This window comes from Oncorhynchus mykiss, chromosome 29 (genome assembly GCF_057628025.1).
Source record: "Oncorhynchus mykiss isolate SJ-2025 chromosome 29, ASM5762802v1, whole genome shotgun sequence".
NCBI lineage: Eukaryota > Metazoa > Chordata > Actinopteri > Salmoniformes > Salmonidae > Oncorhynchus > Oncorhynchus mykiss.
The window spans coordinates 42,938,675-42,957,311 of NC_143050.1; the positions used below are offsets into that span (position 1 = coordinate 42,938,675).

General features: G+C 43.1%; 1 protein-coding gene and 1 pseudogene across 7 annotated transcripts in view; one reads left to right on the plus strand and one right to left on the minus strand.

Annotated features, from left to right (window-relative positions):
• The window catches only part of LOC110509551 (calcium/calmodulin-dependent protein kinase type II subunit beta), a 62,004-nt gene that overhangs the window by 27,450 nt on the left and 15,917 nt on the right, over nucleotides 1–18,637 (minus strand). For 4 of the 7 annotated variants that reach the window (XM_036967686.2, XM_036967691.2, XM_090227267.1 and 1 more), the window contains exons 7-13: nucleotides 15,640–15,742; nucleotides 8,846–8,929; nucleotides 8,624–8,718; nucleotides 8,394–8,516; nucleotides 8,238–8,321; nucleotides 8,054–8,102; nucleotides 2,578–2,649 (exon numbers count right to left, since the gene is read on the minus strand). In XM_036967686.2, the coding sequence (XP_036823581.1) occupies nucleotides 2,578–2,649; nucleotides 8,054–8,102; nucleotides 8,238–8,321; nucleotides 8,394–8,516; nucleotides 8,624–8,718; nucleotides 8,846–8,929; nucleotides 15,640–15,742 (610 nt within the window). The remainder of the gene's footprint in view (nucleotides 1–2,577; nucleotides 2,650–8,053; nucleotides 8,103–8,237; nucleotides 8,322–8,393; nucleotides 8,517–8,623; nucleotides 8,719–8,845; nucleotides 8,930–15,639; nucleotides 15,743–18,637) is intronic. The other 3 variants (XM_036967687.2, XM_090227268.1, XM_036967689.2) reach the window with 1 other exon arrangement.
• On the plus strand, nucleotides 11,544–12,651 carry LOC149970458 (polyadenylate-binding protein 1 pseudogene; annotated as a pseudogene).

The following is an 18,637-nucleotide window of genomic DNA, read 5'->3' on the forward strand; positions in this document are numbered from 1 at the left end:
AAAACATCCTCTATTCAGGCTGCAAAGGTATCGGTTTCCTCTTTAACTAGCTTTAATGGTGTACCACCAGCCAAAAAACTGGTTAAGTACTGTCTTAATAAAACAATTTTCACCACCTTGAAAGAGTGGCTAATGCCTGATGGTGTGCCCCACGGTCAGCCAGGGGTAAACAACAGACTGCTACAACCTGATTGCACACCGCGTTCAGCCAACACCCGGAAGTCATCTGAAAATCCAGAAATGGTGGCGGAAAATGGTGTTATATTACGAGAGTATGCATATTTTCCCCGTGTTTTTTCCCCGCAGCGGCACGCCATTAAAGCTAGTTAAAGAGGAAACTGATGCCTTTACAGCCTGAATTGACAATGTTTTATGTACGAACCGGTCACAGGGGGGGGACACAAGTATATTACAGGCTGAGCACATTAAGCCTAGACGATAGTGGAGATCTTGCACCCACCAGTGGCATTACAATAGAAATAGATCATATACATGCGCATGCACATAGATACTCATAAGAACTTGCATTTCTGTATGAATTAACACTTTCACTCTCACACACAGATTAAATAATTTTTCTCCCCTCTGCACACAATACCTCATGACAAAGAAAAAACAGGTTTTTAGAAATTCAGACCCTTCACTCAGTACTTTATTTGAGCACCTTTGGCAGCCTCGAGTCTTCTTGGGTATGATGCTACAAGCTTGGCACACCTGTATTTGGGGAGTTTCTCGCATTCTTCTCTGCAGATCCTCTCAAACTCTCAGGATGAATGTTGTGGAATTATTGTAATCAAAAGGAGAGACCTTTTACATTTCTTCAAAACAAGCAAACGTTATTTCATTACTGCAGTAATGGAGCTTGTCAACGATCCGTTGAGAGATCAATGAGCGGATTTGAGCTATAGCATTTTATAGCAAAGTCCATCCTCCTGGATGTTCATGACAAACAACAGATGTATGGAATGGGTCACAAGGTTAAGATTCGTATGAAAGATACTAATAATTCACAGCAAACAGTATCTGCTGTAAAGACTGTTCTTATTGTGTAGAGACCAAGGTCTGGTAACCGACATCGTAAATCTTTTGTCAGTATTAAATCTCCCAGAGCTCACTTTCAGTTCACACAGACACAATAGAGTTATAAAAACCCTCTATTCAGAAGCCACTCCTGCGTTGTCTTGGCTGTGTGCCTAGGGTCGTTGTCATGTTGAAGGTGAACCTTCGCCCCAGTCTGAGTGCTCTGGAGCAGGTTTTCACCAAGGATCTCTCTGTACTTTGCTCCATTCATCTTTCCCTTGATCCTGACTAGTCTCCCAGTACCTGCTGCTGAAAAACATCGCCACAGCATGATGCTGCCACCACCATGCTTCACCGTAGGGATGGTGTCAGGTTTCTTCCAGATGTGACGCTTGGCCAAAGAGTTCAATCTTAGTTTCATCAGACCAGAGAATCTTGTTTCTCATGGTATGAGAGTCCTTTAGGTGCCTTTGGCAAACTGTCATGTGCCTTTTATTGAGGAGTGGCTTCCGTCTGACCACTCTACCATAAAGGCCTGATTGGTGGAGTGCTGCAGAGATGGTTGTCCTTCTGGAAGGTTCTCCCATCTCCACAGAGGAACTCTGGAGCTCTGTAAGAAGTGACCATCAGGTGCTTGGTCACCTCCCTGACCGAAGCCCTTCTCCACAGATTGCGCAGATTGCCCAAACTTATTCAATTTAAGAATGATGGAGGCCACTGTGTTCTTGAGGACCTTCAATGCTGCAGACAATTTTTGGTACCCTTCTGCAGATCTGTGCCTCGACACAATCCTGTCTTGGAGCTTTACGGACAATTCCTTCGACCCCATGGCTTGGTTTTTGCTGACATGCACTGTCAACTGTGGGACCTTAAATAGACAGGTGTGTGCCTTTCCAAATCATGTCCAATCAATTGAATTTACCACAGGTGGACTCCGATTAAGTTGTAGAAACATCTCAAGGATGGAAACAGGATGCACCTGAGCTCAATTTCAAGTCTCCTAACAAAGGGTCTGAATACTTAGTTGAAGTCGGAAGTTTACATACACTTAGGTTGGAGTCATTAACTCGTTTTTCAAGCACTCCACAAATTTCTTGTTAACAAACTATAGTTTTGGCAAGTCGGTTAGGACACCTACTTTGTGCATGAGACAAGTAATTTTTCCAACAACCTTCTAAGGTGGCCAAAATAATGATAATAATACATGACCCTCAGCATGATAGGATGTTTCAATATCATTTGTATCCATAGTTTACTCCAGTGTTTTGATTAGTTTGCGAAGGGCAGAAAAAATACAGAAAAACGACTCCAAAGGCACAAAAGACTAAAGAATGTTAGAGAGCGAGGGGGTGGGAGGGAGAGCGGGAGAGATGGATACGCCATGCATGCTGCCTTATTTGTTAGAGGGGGAAGGAAGGAGGAAGGAGGGATAAGAGGAAGAACACAAGAAGAGCAAAAGGGAAGGATGAGGAAAGGAGTGTGAGGGAGAGGAGAGAAGGTGTACAAGTGGAGGAGGAGGTATAGAAGCGAGTGATGGAGGGAGGAGAGAGAGGATACCTTGCTCCACTATCCCAGCGGTAGTTCCAGAAACAGTAGTGATTGATGCCGGAGATGTAGACTGTCTACCAACTGACACAGAGAGAGGGAGAGAAATAGAGAAAGACAGAGAACAAGTGAAAGCAAAGAACAGAAAAGGGGAAAGGAGCGAGGGAAGAGAAGACAGAAGTGTGTTAGTGTGAAGTGGACAGATTGAAGTCACGTTAGGTCCAAGGTAAGTCAAACGTCTCAGAGTAAGTGCTGATCTAGGATCAGGTACCTCCCCTGTCCATTCATTATAATCTAAAAGGCTAAACTGATCTCAGATCTGCCCTCCTACTCTGAGATGCAAGTCTCCTTCCCATTTTACCTGGGTCAATAGACACAGTGTGAGTGCAGAGGAAGTAGGGATGTGACAAATTGAATATATTTCTAATAGAAATAGTTCAACCAAATTACACATTGGTTTCCTTACCCTGTAAACAGTCTATGTACAAGGTATGACAGCAATCCATGCTTTGGTTTAGTATCCCTGACAGCGGTTGGCCCTCCTCTCTTCAAGTCAGAGACTGTTCTCTCTTTTACTGCACGGCAAGCGGTACCGACGCACCAAGTCTGGAACCAACAGGACGTTGAACAGGTTCTGTCCCCAAGCCATAAGACTGCTAAATAGATAACCAAATAGCTACCCGAACTATCTGCATTGAACTTTTTTGCAAAAAACTTTTCTGACTCATCACGTCTAACTCATCTGACTCATCACGTCAATTTATTCCTAGTTATATGTACATATCTACACTATATGGCCAAAAATATATGGACACATCGTCGTTAAACATCTCATTCCAAAATCATGGCCATTAATATGGAGTTGGTCCTCCCTTTGCTGCTATAACAGCCTCCACTCTTCTGGGAAGGCTTTCCGCTAGAGGCTGGAACATTGCTGTGGGGACGGGCACTGATGTTGGACGATTAGGCCCGACTTGCAGTCGGTGTTCCAATTCATCCCAAAGTTGTATGAGGTCAGGGCTCTGTGGAGGCCAGTCAAGTTCTTCCACACCGATCTCGACAAACAATTTTTGTCCTCGCTTTGTCCACGGGGGCATTGTCATGCTGAAACAGGAAAGGGCCTTGCCACAAAGTTGGAAGCATATAATTTTTTATAAAAAAATTTATTTCACCTTTATTTAACCAGGTAGGTTCTCATTTACAACTGCGACCTGGCCAAGATAAAGCAAAGCAGTGCGACAAAAACAACAACACAGCGTTACACATAAACAAACGTACAGTCAATAACACAATAGAAAAATCTATGTACAGCGTGTGCAAATGTAGAAGAGTAGGGAGGTAAGGCAATAAATAGGCCATGGAGGCAAAATAATTACAATTCAGCATTAACACTGGAGTGATTAAATCTAGAATCAGCTTCCTATTTCACAACAAAGCCTCCTTCATTCATGCTGCCAAACATACCCAAACATACCCTTTTGCACCCCAAGTAGAGATACTGGGGTGCAAATGAGCAAGAGGATAAGTAACAATATGGGGATGAAGTAGTTGGGTGTGCTATTTACAGATTGGCTGTGTACAGGTACAGTGATCGGTAAACTGCTCTAACAGATGATGCTTAAAGTTAGAAAGGGAGATATAAAACTCCAGCTTCAGTGATTTTTGCAATTCGTTCCAGTCATTGGCAGCAGAGAACTAGAAGGAAAGGCGGTCAAAGGAAGTGTTGGCTTTGGGGATGACCAGTGAAATATACCTGCTGGAGCGCATGCTACGGGTGGGTGTTGCTATGGTGATCAGTGAGCTGAGATCAGGCGGAGCTTTACCTAGCAAAGACTTATAGATGACCTGGAGCCAGTGGGTTTGGCGACGAATATGTAGTGAGGACCAGCCAACGAGAGCATACAGGTTGCAGTGGTGGGTGGTATATGGGGCTTTGGTGAAAAAACGGATGGCACTGTGATAGACTACATCCAATTTGCTGAGTAGAGTGTTGGAGGCTATTTTGTAAATGACATCGCCGAAGTCAAGGATCGGTAATAGTCAGTTTTACGAGGGTATGTTTGGCAGCATGAATGAAGGAGGCTTTGTTGTGAAATAGGAAGCTGATTCTAGATTTAATTTTGGATTGGAGATGCTTAATGTGAGTCTGGAAGGAGAATTTACAGTCTAACCAGACACCTAGCTATTTGTAGTTGTCCACATATTCTAAGTCAGAACTGTCCAGGGTAGTGATGCTAGTCGGGCGGGAGGGTGTGGGCAGAAATCGGTTGAAGAGCATGCACTTAGTTTTACTTGCATTTAAAAGCAGTTGGAGACCTCGGAAGGAGTGTTGTATGGCATTGAAGCTCGTTTGGAGGTTTGTTAGCACAGTGTCCAAAGAAGGGCCAGATGTATACAGAACTGCAGTAGTCAACTGTGAATGCTGTTATTGTTGAGTGGAAACATCTAGGAGCAACAACAGCTTGGCTGCAAAGTGGTAGGCCACACAATGTCATTGTACGCTATAGCAATTTCCCTTCACTGGAAATAAGGGACCTAGCCTGAACCATGAAAAACAGCCCCAGACCATTATTCCTCCTCCACCAACCTTTACAGTTAGGCAGGTAGCAAACCCAGATTCATCCGTCAGACTGCCAGATGGTGAAGCATGGTGATCTTAGGCTTGTGTGCGGCTTCTTGGCCATTGAAACCCATTTCATGAAGCTCCCGACGAACAGTTCTTGTGCTGACGTTGCTTCCAGAGTCAGTTTGGAACTCGGTAGTGAGTGTTACAACCGAGGACAGACGATTTTGTCATGCTGCGTGCTTCAGCACTCGGTGGTCCCGCTCTGTGCGCTTGTGTGGTCTACCACTTTGTAGCCAAGATATTGTTGCTCCTAGATGTTTCCACTTCACAATAACAGCATTTACAGTTGACCGGGACAGATCTAGCAAGGTAGAAATTTGATGAACTGACTTGATGGAAAGGTGTCATCCTATGACGGCACCACGTTGAACGTCACTGAGCTCTTCAGTACGGGCCATTCTACGACCAATGTTTGTTTATCGAGATCGCATGGCTGTGTGCTCGATTTTATACACCTGTCAAAAATGGGGGTGGCTGAAATAGCCAGAATCCACTAATTTGAAGTCATTACCACTAACTTATGGCCATGCAGTGTACCTCAATTACCTTGCACCCTTGTACCTCGTACCCTTGCACATCAAGTCGGTACTGGTAACCTTTGTATATAGTAGCCAAGTTATTGTTACTCATTGTGTATCTATTATTACGTGTTTTACTTTTAGAATATTTCTGTTTTCTTTCTCTCTGCATTGTTGGGAAGGGCCGGTAAGTAAGCATTTCACTGGTAGTCCACACCACAAATTTGATTTGTTTCTAAATGCTAATGTTTTAGTATTTGTGGCACAAATCCCACTCAAGTCGACCTCCTGAGTGGTGCAGTGGTCTAAGGCACTGCATCGCAGTACTAGCTGTGCCACTAGAGATTCCGAGTTCGAGTCCAGGCTCTGTCGCAGCTTCCGGGTTAAGTGGGCATTGTGTCAAGAAGCAGTGTGGCTTGGTTGGGTTGTGTTTCGGAGGACGCACGGCTCTCGACCTTTGCATCTCCCATACAGGAGTTGCAGCGATGAGACAAGACTGTAACTACCAATTGGATACCACAAAAATTAGCATTGTTCACACATGTTCAAATAATCCATAAGTGACTTTGGTAAACTTCACAATTCATTTTAGATACTTTTTGATTATTTGGACATGATGCGCAAAAAATGCTAATATCCGTCCCATGACTTGAATTGCATTTGTGCCACAAATGCTAAAGTGTTAACATTTGGAAACAGTGCCTGGGAAACTAAAAACAAAACATGGATTGCTGTCATACCTTTTCCATAGATTGCTTACACAATAAGGAAACCAAAATGTAATTTTGTAATTTGGGTGAACTCTCCCTTTTTAAAGTTTAAACGGCCATCGGTTTTCCGTTAAAGCGAAAAGAAAAATTCCCCAAATTCTACAATTGCTATTGCGCTCAATGAAGTTCTATTTACGGAAGTCATGCCATAGGCTTTAGTGTGAAGTTGTCTAATGTTTGTTGTTGGGGCTGCTACCAGGATGTGTTTGGGTCTTACGGTTCGTCCCTTTCAGATGGTTAAGCATTGCACCTGTACTACCATACTGTACCTCAATTCCACCTCGCATTTCACCACCTTCTCATTTAACTTCTCAAAGTATTGCCATGCAGGACTTCGCTGCTGTCGTTTGCCTTTCTCTGCCTTTTTTCCAACTGTTAATGATGATGACGTAGTGGTGGATAGTCGACTCCAAAATAATAGATTCCTCGACTTCTTGCACGTCGACTCCCGGTGTCGACTCCCATTTCTGAGTGTCAAGATTTGATTCCGCTAGAAATCGACTCCTCGCCTGCTAAAATTCACTATTTTTGGAACGGAGGAGACTGATTTAGTTGCTGTACTTCCAAGAACACAAACACTTGCATCATGCAGAGCAGGCTAGCGAGGGACCGAGAAAGGGGAGGGGTGTATAGGCAGGTCAGGTATAGGCAGGTCGGCCACAGGCAGGTTGGCCACTAGGCAGGTCGGCCACTAGGCAGACAGAGTCAGGAACCTATCATCAATGAATAGGCTAGGATATTCTACACGCACCAGACCGAAGACTGAACACAAACGTGTATCATTAGCAAAGAGAAAAAGCAGGCGAGCCAGCGTGAGGGAGAGAGACGAGGGGGCAGACAGAAAGGACTGTGCGCAGTTGTTTTGGTAATCTGTATCTCGCAATGTCTCTTCTTGCAATGCCTCGCAAATTCACTAAAGTAGCCTAAAGTTCACTTCTACCTCTCTGGTTCTATTTAAATTACACATCAGGCCTTTATAGCCTATCGTCTAGTTAGGCTATAACACGGCAAAGAATACGTTTTGTGATAACTGCACTGTGATATACATTTTGTGGGCAAAAAAACATTTTTAACTTTAATGATCACAATTTCGTTTTAAAGTTCACACCCCTAAGTGGAAGAGTAACATGTAATGATCCATGCAAGTTACCATTGTAGTCAAACTTAGTAAATTGGAGGTGAAACTCAATTTGTGATAATAAGAAAGTGAGAGAGAGTGTGTGTGTACGATTGCGGAGTATGTGACTGTAGCATGCATTTGTGCATGCGCAGTTTGACATTTATTGTCATGAATCTTTCCCTGGAGGCAGAACTGAGAGATTTCCGCGAGATGGGCCAGCTGAAAAGTAAAAATAGGCTATATTGTAAAGATTCATGAAAATGAATATGATCTTTTTGGTCTTAATTTAAGGTTAGGCATTAGGGTTAGCAGTGTGGTTAAGGTTAGGTTTAGAATCAGATTTTGTGACTATGCCAGCTAGTAACCACTCCGCAGATCTTCCTCCAGTACATGAGTCATCCCAATAAATGCCAACCTGCTGTGCATGCGTGTAAGTGTTTATGAAGACACACACATTTACCGGAGAAATTCCTCGTCACCAGCATAGCAGTCAGGACTGCTCCCTATGGACAGCAAGAGAGAGAGAAAAGAGATGGGGTGAGTGGTAGATTACTAGGTTAGTCTGAGAAGTGAGAAGGCTCACAGATGTTTATTGAAGGCATTCCTGTGGATTATGAGATTATTAAAATAGAGCAGACCTTGAGTTTCCTCCGGGCGTTGAACTTCTTCAGGCACTCCACCGTCTCCTGTCTGTGCATCATGGACGCCACCGTGGAGCGTTGCTGGAGAAAGAGAGAGACAATGTCAAACAGAGAGGAAACAGAGAGGAAAAGTGTGTGTGTGTCTGTACTTACAGAGACCCATGGGTGTTTGAGGGCCTCCTGGGCAGTTATCCTCTTGGCAGGGTTAATAGTCAACATCTGGTTAATCAGGTTCTTGGCTTCTGGAGTCACCGAGTCCCACTCTGGAGATGGAAACTATACACACACACACACACACACACAGATTGATAGACAAAGGTGACACAGAGTGTGTGTGCTTGTGAGTGTGCGCTTGCATGTGAGTGTGTGTGTGTATATCTCACGTCATAGGCTCCTGCTTTGATTTGCTGGTAGAGTTTGTGTTGGTCCTCATCCCAAAATGGAGGATACCCCACTAGCAGGATGTACAGGATCACACCTATACATAAACACACACATACACGGACACATGCACAGAGACACACATACGTTGAGTGGTGAGGGGGGGGCAGGAGATATAGAAGAGAGGGATGAGACAGCGAGATAATAAAGTGATCTGCACTCACCACAGGCCCAGATGTCGACAGGTTTACCATAGGCCTCCTTCCTCAGTACCTCTGGAGATAGGTAGCCTGGGGTACCTGCAAAACCTACACACACAACGACACAAACAAGAACAGTCATCAAGCTGTATTTGACTTTACTCGTGTGATATGATGATGATTTTGGTAGTCAAACACAGCAGACTAAACAATGCAGCGAGACTGATTCCACTGTATGTATTTTATTTAGTTGAAAACTGTTACCAAATACCATAAACTGAAATACATTTATTTAACTGAAATGGACAGCTGAACTGGGAAGTCCTGCTGTACAAATTGTCGTTTTTGACAGGTTATTTGTTATTTTTTTGTAAGCTTAGGCCTACTGTGTTCATTTTTGTATTCATGTGTTTTTACATTTTGTATTTGCAATGTAAATCATGCTGTGTAACTGACTATGATGCAATAAAGAAAGTATTGTAATAGAATATATCCAATTTGATCTAACATGACTTATGACACAACAAACGAGGGGGTTCCAGGGGTTCCAACACCTGACATTCTAGAATTCTCCTGTCATTCTGTTCTCTTGAGCAACCATCGATCAATAAGCAATCCCTCTGCCCAGATGTTCATTTGCCGCTGTCGCCATACCTGGAAGAGAGCCTGGGCCGTCCTGTTGAAGACCACTTCCCGGTATAGGTGAGAAACGGTTCGCCACCGGACCCCTGCTCCACACTATCGGCTTGGGAAGAGGGTATGGCTCTTCACCCGCAACATGCCCCTCCGGGTGTAGTCCCCTAAACTTTCCCCCCACTTCATCGGCCCGTTCCCCATCTCTAGTGTCATTAGCCCCACTGCTGTTCGTCTCCGTATTCACCCTACTTTCCAGGATTGTGTCTAGGATTAAGCCCGTGTCTCACAGCCCTTTGTCTTCTGTTTCCAGGCCCACCCGTCCTCCCCGTGTCATCGATGGCCTTCCAGCGTACATGGTGAGACACCTCCTGAGTGTTCAACCACAGGGCAGGGGTTTCCAGTACCTGGTTGACTGGGAGTGTTATGGCCCAGAGGAGAGGTGCTGGGTCCCTGCTAGAGACATCCTGGATCCAGGCCTCATGGCCGACTTCCACCGCCGACACCCCTGATCTGTTTCACCTGTCTTTGTGATTGTTTCCACCCCTTCCAGGTGTCGCCCCTCTTCCCCATTATCCCCTGTGTATTTATACCTGTGTTCTCTATTTGTCTGTTGACAGTTTGCCAAGTCAACCAGTGTTTTTGTTCTCAGCTCCTGCTTTTCCCAGGCTCTCTTTTTCTCGCCCTCCTGGTTTTGACCCTTGCCTGTTCTAACTCTGAGCCCACCTGCCTGACCACTCTGCCTGACCCTGAGCCTGCCTGCCGACCTGTAGCTTTGCCCCACCTCTGGATTATTGACCTCTGCCTACCCTGACCCTGCCTGCCGTCTGGTACCGTTGACCCACGTCTGGTTTACTGACCCTTGCCTGCCTTGACAGGTCTATTGCATGCCCCTGTTGGATTATTATACCATTGTTAATTCAATATGTCTGCATCTGGGTCTTACTTTCATATCTGATAAGGAGGCTCATGCTTCTCATTCCCTTCCATAGACTTACACAGTAATTCTGGCAACTTCCAGAGCTCTTTCAGCATGAACTGACATGTTGTCCTCCCAATCAAAGGATCAGAGAATTCATCTAATACATAACCTACAGCCAGCTAGCTAGCACTACAGTGCATAAAATGTGGTGAATAGTTGACTCAAAGAGAAAGACAATAGTTTAACAGTTTTGAACAAATTAATTTACTTAAAAATGAAGCGAGAGAGATAGAGCTAGCTATATTTCGTATACTTTTTTTCACTTTCACTTAGCTAGCGAATGCAGCTAGCTAATTTATCCTACTAAAAAACCCAGCTCAAACTGAGAGGGATGCTATGTTAGCTAGCTGGCTATGGCTATCCAACACTGGAAGTCTTCCAAGTCAAGGTAGCCTTTTGGTTTTATTAATTTATTGCCACTGGGGCCCGCTGGTGTAACTGCTAAACTGCTTGCTGATGGTACACTGTACTGCATGATTGCAGTGGGTTTACTAACACATTAGTTGTAATAGCTATGTTGACTATGACGTTCGCTAATATGGTGACAACGATGTAGGCTGTGTGTAGCGGTTATTATATAAAATTTTGGTTTGGAAAGGTTTTTTCACCTGGTCACAGACAGCTAATTTGTTGTGCACTGAAGGCCACAAGTGAAGGGAAGGGAAAGGTGAGAGGAGATTGCGTAGATTCGAGAAGGAATTATGAGATCATGCTGTTTGTATGTGGCTGCTATGAAAGTGAACTATGTTTGCTTGTGATCAGCTGGTGTATTAATTCCGCCAATTCTGTTGAAAACGTTTCATAAATGGAAGCAAATGGAAACAAAACAGGAATAAAAATACCTTTCCAATAGAAGCTCTTGTTTGCAACTGCTGGACTAATGATTGATTACACCCTAGATCAGCTAGATGCAGGCAAGAGTGTGCAAAGCAGTATTGAATGTGTCACTGTCACCTCTCGACCTGTGTACCTACATTGTAAACTTTTATTCATAGGCTGTGTATAGGGAACATTTGAGTATGATGTAGTAACCTAAACCTATCATCTTAGACGGCACCGACCACAACTTCTCCATCCTTTGTTCACTCGAATATGGTTATGTCAAATATGTTAATTAACCCAGACGATGATGAGCGTGACCTGAACATGATCAAATTTATAACCATCCGTGGAAGCCCTATGAGGATCATGTGGTCTCAGCATGACCAATCCTTGAGAAAGGATTTGTTAAGAATCTGGACAAGACATTCTGCAACAAAGGTCTTCTTTGCCTTCGGAAACATTGTCTCCGGGAAGCTGGTTTCTGAGGAGAATAGGCAATCTAAAGGCAACGCTGAGGCTTCTGAAAGAGCCATAACAAAATGAAACGGAATGCTCCTAGAAGAAAAAATGTTTTCATTGGACCCTTCAAATCTCTTCAGAAGCGAAAGGCTGGAACCAGCTCCAGGGCCAGGGCCAAAGACTTCACCAATGTCTACATTAATCATTTTGGTCAGGATGTCAAGTTGAGACAGCTCTTTGGATATGGTCAAATCACATTGTATTGGTTGCATAAACATATTTGGTGAGTGTTTGCCAGATGTGTCTTATATGTGGTGCAATGCCACATGTTAATGCCACTTTCTAGATGTGAGTTAAAACTTAGTGTCTGTGATTCCAGTGTCTAATTGGAGTGTATCTGACCACCTCAAGCTGTGGATCAGATGAATGGCAAGGAGCTGAACGGGAAGCGACTCTATGTGGGTAGTGCCCAGACGAAAGCAGAGCGTCAGGTAGAGCTGAAACAGCCCAGACATCAAGGAGTGAACCTTTATTTAAAATATCTGGAAGGTAACACTGACACTGATAAGCTACACAAGGAGTTCTCTCATTTCGGGACTATCACCAGTACCAAGGTGATGAGGACAGAGGGCCGACCAAAGCGAGGGCTTTGGCTTTGTGGGCCTCTCCTTCCCCCGAGGAGGCCACCAAGGCTGTGGCGGAGATGAAAGGCTGCATTGTGTCTACTAAGCCACTGTATGTGGCCCCAACCCAGAACAAGGCACAGCGCGTCAAATTCCTCACAAACAAATACAAGAAGAGGATGGCCAGCAACATAGCTGAGACCAACCCTAACCCAATGATCATCTTCTACCAGCCTGCTGCTCCAACTGGGTACTGTGTCTGCCAATCAGGTAAATCCAAATTATTTGATTTCATGTGGACATTACTGTGAAATCGAAACTTGAGTAATGTGAATTACAGGAAAAATCCACTCAAAACCTACACTGAGTGTACAAAAGATTAAGAACACCTTGCGAATATGGAGTTCCCCCCTCTTTTCCTATAAGTACAGCCTAAATTCCTCAGGGCATGGACTCTACAAGGTGTCCAAAGCATTCATGATTGAAGTGGATTTAACAAGCGACATCAATATGGGATCATAGCATTCACCTGGATTCACCTGGTCAGTCTATGTCATGGAGAGAGTTCAATCATAATGTTTGTACACTCAGTGTATATTTTGGTATTTTTTTAATTAGTCCACTGTTAATACAATCCCAAAATGTTTCGCACGTCAGCAGTCAAGAGTTTAAGATATGGGACTTTCAAGAAGAAAACCGTCACTTGCCACATCGTCATGATGCATTTTGCGTCAAGTGATGTATTTTGCGTCATGATGATGTGAAACTCCAATATTTTGAAAACTTGACTGCTGACATTTGGAACTGTATTTAACAGTGGACAAAGGAAAAAAAATATATATATCTACAGTGCCTTGCGAAAGTATTCGGCCCCCTTGAACTTTGCGACCTTTTGCCACATTTCAGGCTTCAAACATAAAGATATAAAACTGTACTTTTTTGTGAAGAATCAACAACAAGTGGGACACAATCATGAAGTGGAACGACATTTATTGGATATTTCAAACTTTTTTAACAAATCAAAAACTGAAAAATGTGCAAAATTATTCAGCCCCTTTACTTTCAGTGCAGCAAACTCTCTCCAGAAGTTCAGTGAGGATCTCTGAATGATCCAATGTTGGCCTAAATGACTAATGATGATAAATACATTCCACCTGTGTGTAATCAAGTCTCCGTATAAATGCACCTGCACTGTGATAGTCTCAGAGGTCCGTTAAAAGCGCAGAGAGCATCATGAAGAACAAGGAACACACCAGGCAGGTCCGAGATACTGTTGTGAAGAAGTTTAAAACCGGATTTGGATACAAAAATATTTCCCAAGCTTTAAACATCCCAAGGAGCACTGTGCAAGCGATAATATTGAAATGGAAGGAGTATCAGACCACTGCAAATCTACCAAGACCTGGCCGTCCCTCTAAACTTTCAGCTCATACAAGGAGAAGACTGATCAGAGATGCAGCCAAGAGGCCCATGATCACTCTGGATGAACTGCAGAGATCTACAGCTGAGGTGGGAGACTCTGTCCATAGGACAACAATCAGTCGTATATTGCACAAATCTGGCCTTTATGGAAGATTGGCAAGAAGAAAGCCATTTCTTAAAAATATCCATATAAAGTGTCGCTTAAAGTTTGTCACAAGCCACCTGGGAGACACACCAAACATGTGGAAGAAGGTGCTCTGGTCAGATGAAACCAAAATTGAACTTTTTGGCAACAATGCAAAACATTTTGTTTGGCGTAAAAGCAACACAGCTGAACACACCATCCCCACTGTCAAACATGGTGGTGGCAGCATCATGGTTTGGGCCTGCTTTTCTTCAGCAGGGACAGGGAAGATGGTTAAAATTGATGGGAAGATGGATGGAGCCAAATACAGGACCATTCTGGAAGAAAACCTGATGGAGTCTGCAAAAGACCTGAGACCGGCACGGAGATTTGTCTTCCAACAAGACAATGATCCAAAACATAAAGCAAAATCTACAATGGAATGGTTCAAAAATAAACATATCCAGGTGTTAGAATGGCCAAGTCAAAGTCCAGACCTTAATCCAATCGAGAATCTGTGGAAAGAACTGAAAACTGCTGTTCACAAATGCTCTCCATCCAACCTCACTGAGCTCGAGCTGTTTTGCAAGGAGGAATGGGAAAAAATGTCAGTCTCTCGATGTGCAAAACTGATAGAGACATACCCCAAGCGACTTACAGCTGTAGGTATGTAATCGCAGCAAAAGGTGGTGCTACAAAGTATTAACTTAAGGGGGCTGAATAATTTTGCAAGCCCAATTTTTCAGTTTTTGATTTGTTAAAAAAGTTTGAAATATCCAATAAATGTCGTTCCACTTCATGATTGTGTCCCACTTGTTGTTGATTCTTCACAAAAAAATACAGTTTTATATCTTTATGTTTGAAGCCTGAAATGTGGCAAAAGTTTGCAAAGTTCAAGGGGGCCGAATACTTTCGCAAGGCACTGTATATATATATATATATAGTTGAGTGTAACAACTTTCACCGAAGCAAAACAATGCATTTACAGTGCATTCGGAAAGTAAACAGACCACTTCACTTTTTCCACATTCTTACGTTACAGCCTTCTTCTAAAACAGATTAAATGTTGTTGTTTTTCTCATCCATCTACACACACTACTCAATAATGACAAAGCAAAAACAGCTTTCTAGAATTTTTTGCAAATATATAAAAAATAGACATTTTCAGGTCTGTGTGCTGAAGGTCGTTGTCCTGTTGGAAAGTGTGAGGTCCTGAGCACCTTGGAGCAGGTTTTCATCAAGGATCTCTCTGTACTTTGCTCCGTTCATCTTTCCCTCGATCCTGACTAGTCTCCCAGTCCCTGCCGCTGAAAAATATCCTCACAGCACGATACTGCCACCACGATGCTTCACCGTAGGGATGGTGCCAGGTTTCCTCCAGACGTAACGCTTGGCGTTCAGGACATAGAGTTCAATCTTGGTTTCATCAGACCAGAAAATCTTGTTGGTCATTATGGGGTATTATGTGTAGATTGATGAGGGGGGAAAATTATTTTATACATTTTAGAATAAGGCTGTAATGTAACAAAATGTGGAAAAAGTGAAGGGGTCTGAATACTTTCAGAATGCACTGTATACCTTGAAGATAAGGTTGATTAATAAAAAAATATATAATTGAGGTTTAAAAATGTGAAAAAATATTCTTACAAGAGAATAGCTAGTCTCTGGGCCATACAAACACGTGTTAAAACATGAATACAGTGTGTGTGTGCGAGTGGGTGCGTGTGTGCTAACTGAGTGTGTGTGGACGTACCGAACCATGCCTGTTGGTCTCCCTGCACCTCGATGGCCAGTCCAAAGTCAGCCAACTTCACTGCAGCGTTCTTACACTTACTGGCCAGCAGCAAGTTCTCTGGCTACACAGGGGACAGATGGGACATGAAGGCAAACACTTTCACGGGGTGTTGTGCACAGAGATCCTATTAAATGTGTTATTATATGGTGCTAGGCCTAAAATCATGTAGTAGTAATGCACTTGCACATACACACACACATGAACATGCATGTACACTACCGGTCAAAAGTTTTAGAACACCTAATGTCATTCAAGAGTTTTTCTTTATTTATACTATTTCCTACATTGTAGAATAATACCGAAGACATCAACACTTTGAAATAACACACATTGAATCATGTAGTAACCAAAAAAGTGTTAAACAAATTTATATTTGAGAATCTTCAAATAGCCACCCCTTGGCTTGATGACAGCTTTGCACACTCTTGGCATTCTCTCAACCAGCTTCACCTGGAATGCTTTTCCAACACTCTTGAAGGAGTTCCCACATATCCTGAGCACTTGTTGGCTGATTTTCCTTCACTCTGCCGTCCGACTCATCCCAAACCATCACAATTTGGTTGAGGTCGGGGGATTGTGGAGGCCAGGTCATCTGATGCAGCACTCCATCACTCTCCTTCTTGGGAAAATAGCCCTTACACATCCTGGAGGTGTGTTGGGTCATTGTCCTGTTGAAAATCCAATGATAGTCCCACTAAGCACAAACCAGACGGGATGGTGTATCGCTGCAGAATGCTGCGGGAGCCATGCTTGTTAAGTATGCCTTGAATTCTAATTAAATCAGACGGTGTCACCAGCAAAGCACTCCCACACCATAATACCACCTCCTCCATGCTTTATGGTGGTAAATACACATGCGGAGATCATCAGTTCACCTACTCTGCGCCTCAAAAAGACACGGAGGTTTGAATAAAAAATCTTGAATTTGGACTCTAATGAACTTCTCCTCAAGCATTTATTTGGGCTACAATTTCTGAGGCTGGTAACTCTAATGAACTTATCCTCTGCAGCAGAGGTAACTCTGGGTCTTCCTTTCCTGTGGCCGTCCTCATGAAAGCCAGTTTCATCATAGTGCTTGATGGTTTGTGCGACTGCACTTGTGCGACTGCAAATTTCATGAAATGTTTCATATAGATTGACCTTCATGTCTTAAAGTAATGATGGACTGTTGTTTCTCCTTACTTATTTGAGCTGTTCCTGCCATAATATGGACTTGGTCTTTTACCAAATAGGGCTATCTTCTGTATACCACCCGTACCTTGTCACAACGCAACTGGTTGGCTCAAACGCATTAAGATGGAAAGAAATTCCACAAATTAACTTTTAAGAAGACACACCTGTTAATTGAAATGCATTCCAGGTGACTACTTCATGATGCTGGTTGAGAGAATGCCAAGTGTGTGCAAAGCTGTCATCAAGGCAGAGGGTGGTTATTTGAAGAATCTTGATTTGTTTATCACTTTTTTGGTTACTACATGATTCCATATGTGTTATTTCATCGTTTTGATGTCTTCACTATTATTCTACAATGTAGAAAATAGTAAAAATGAAGAAAAACCATTGAATGAGCAGGTGTTCTAAAACTTTTGACTGGTAGTGTACACACACAGAGACACACACACAAGCATCCACATACGCGCACACACACACACTACCACTCAAACGTTTGGGGTCACTTAGAAATGTCCTTGTTTTTGAAAGAAAAGCACATTTTTTGTCAATTTAAAATAACATGATTAAAATTGATCAGAAATACAGTGTAGACATTGTTAATGTTGTAAATGACTGCAAATTACTATACTACTCCCTTCACATAACAGCGCAAACTGTCTAACCAGAATAGAAAGAGTGGGAGGCTTCGGTGCATAACTGAGCAAGAGGACAAGTACATTGGAGTGTCTAGTTTGAGAAACAGACGCCTCACAAGTCCTCAACTGGCAGCTTCATTAAATAGTACCCGCAAAACACCAGTCTCAACATCAACAGTGAAGAGGCGACTCCGGGATGCTGGCCTACCAGCCAGGTCGTTCAAGATCCACTGCGAGATTAGCAGCCAGGTCACCATCCATCCAAGTCTGAGGATGTCAGGAGATGATGTGGAAGCCGGACATTATGGCCAACTGTTACCTTCAAGTAGGTTTCGGTTTTGCTAGGGCATTGTGAATGGCAGATGGGTGTAAAAGCCTAAACCTAACCTTAACCCTAGCCTTAACCCAAAAACCTAACCTAACTTTAACCCTAATTCTTACCTTAACCCTAAACCCCCTAGAAATAGCATTTGACCCTGTGGGGACTAACAAATGTCCCCAGTTGGTCACATTTTTGTTCGTTTACTATTCTTGTGGGGACTTCTGGTACCCACAACATGTCCACACACACACACAGTGGAACTGTGTTAATACCAGTGGGACTGCTGTATAATGTCAGCATGACGGCAGAGAGCAGTTTTATTAAACTTATGACATTTTTATTGTGTCAGGAGCATGACAGGTTTGTAGAAAATCGATCCTAACCTATTCTTATGCCTTGACAATTACACACACATCTATGTCTTACTATACTTTAATTGATTCCCATTCAAAATCCTATTTTCCCTAACCCTAGCCCGAACCCTTGTCCTACTCCAAACCCTCATTCTAACTAACTCTAACCCAAATGCCTAAAGTAGCTGTTTTAGAAGGGAGGACCGGCAAAATGTCCTCACTTCACTGAATTTTAGTTGGCTTACTATTCTTGTGAGGACACACAATCTCTTTTCGTCCAGCTGACACCAAGATACACACACAATTAGTTTTTTTTTTGCGCTTTGGTGCAATTTTCACAAGTGGTAAATGTTCACAACTCTTGTACAAACCTCAAAACTCTAAGCACATTTTCAATTGACTAAGTACAACACACAAATTACTAAAATTGCATTGGCCAATACAGGACTGTAATACCATAATACAGTGGGGCA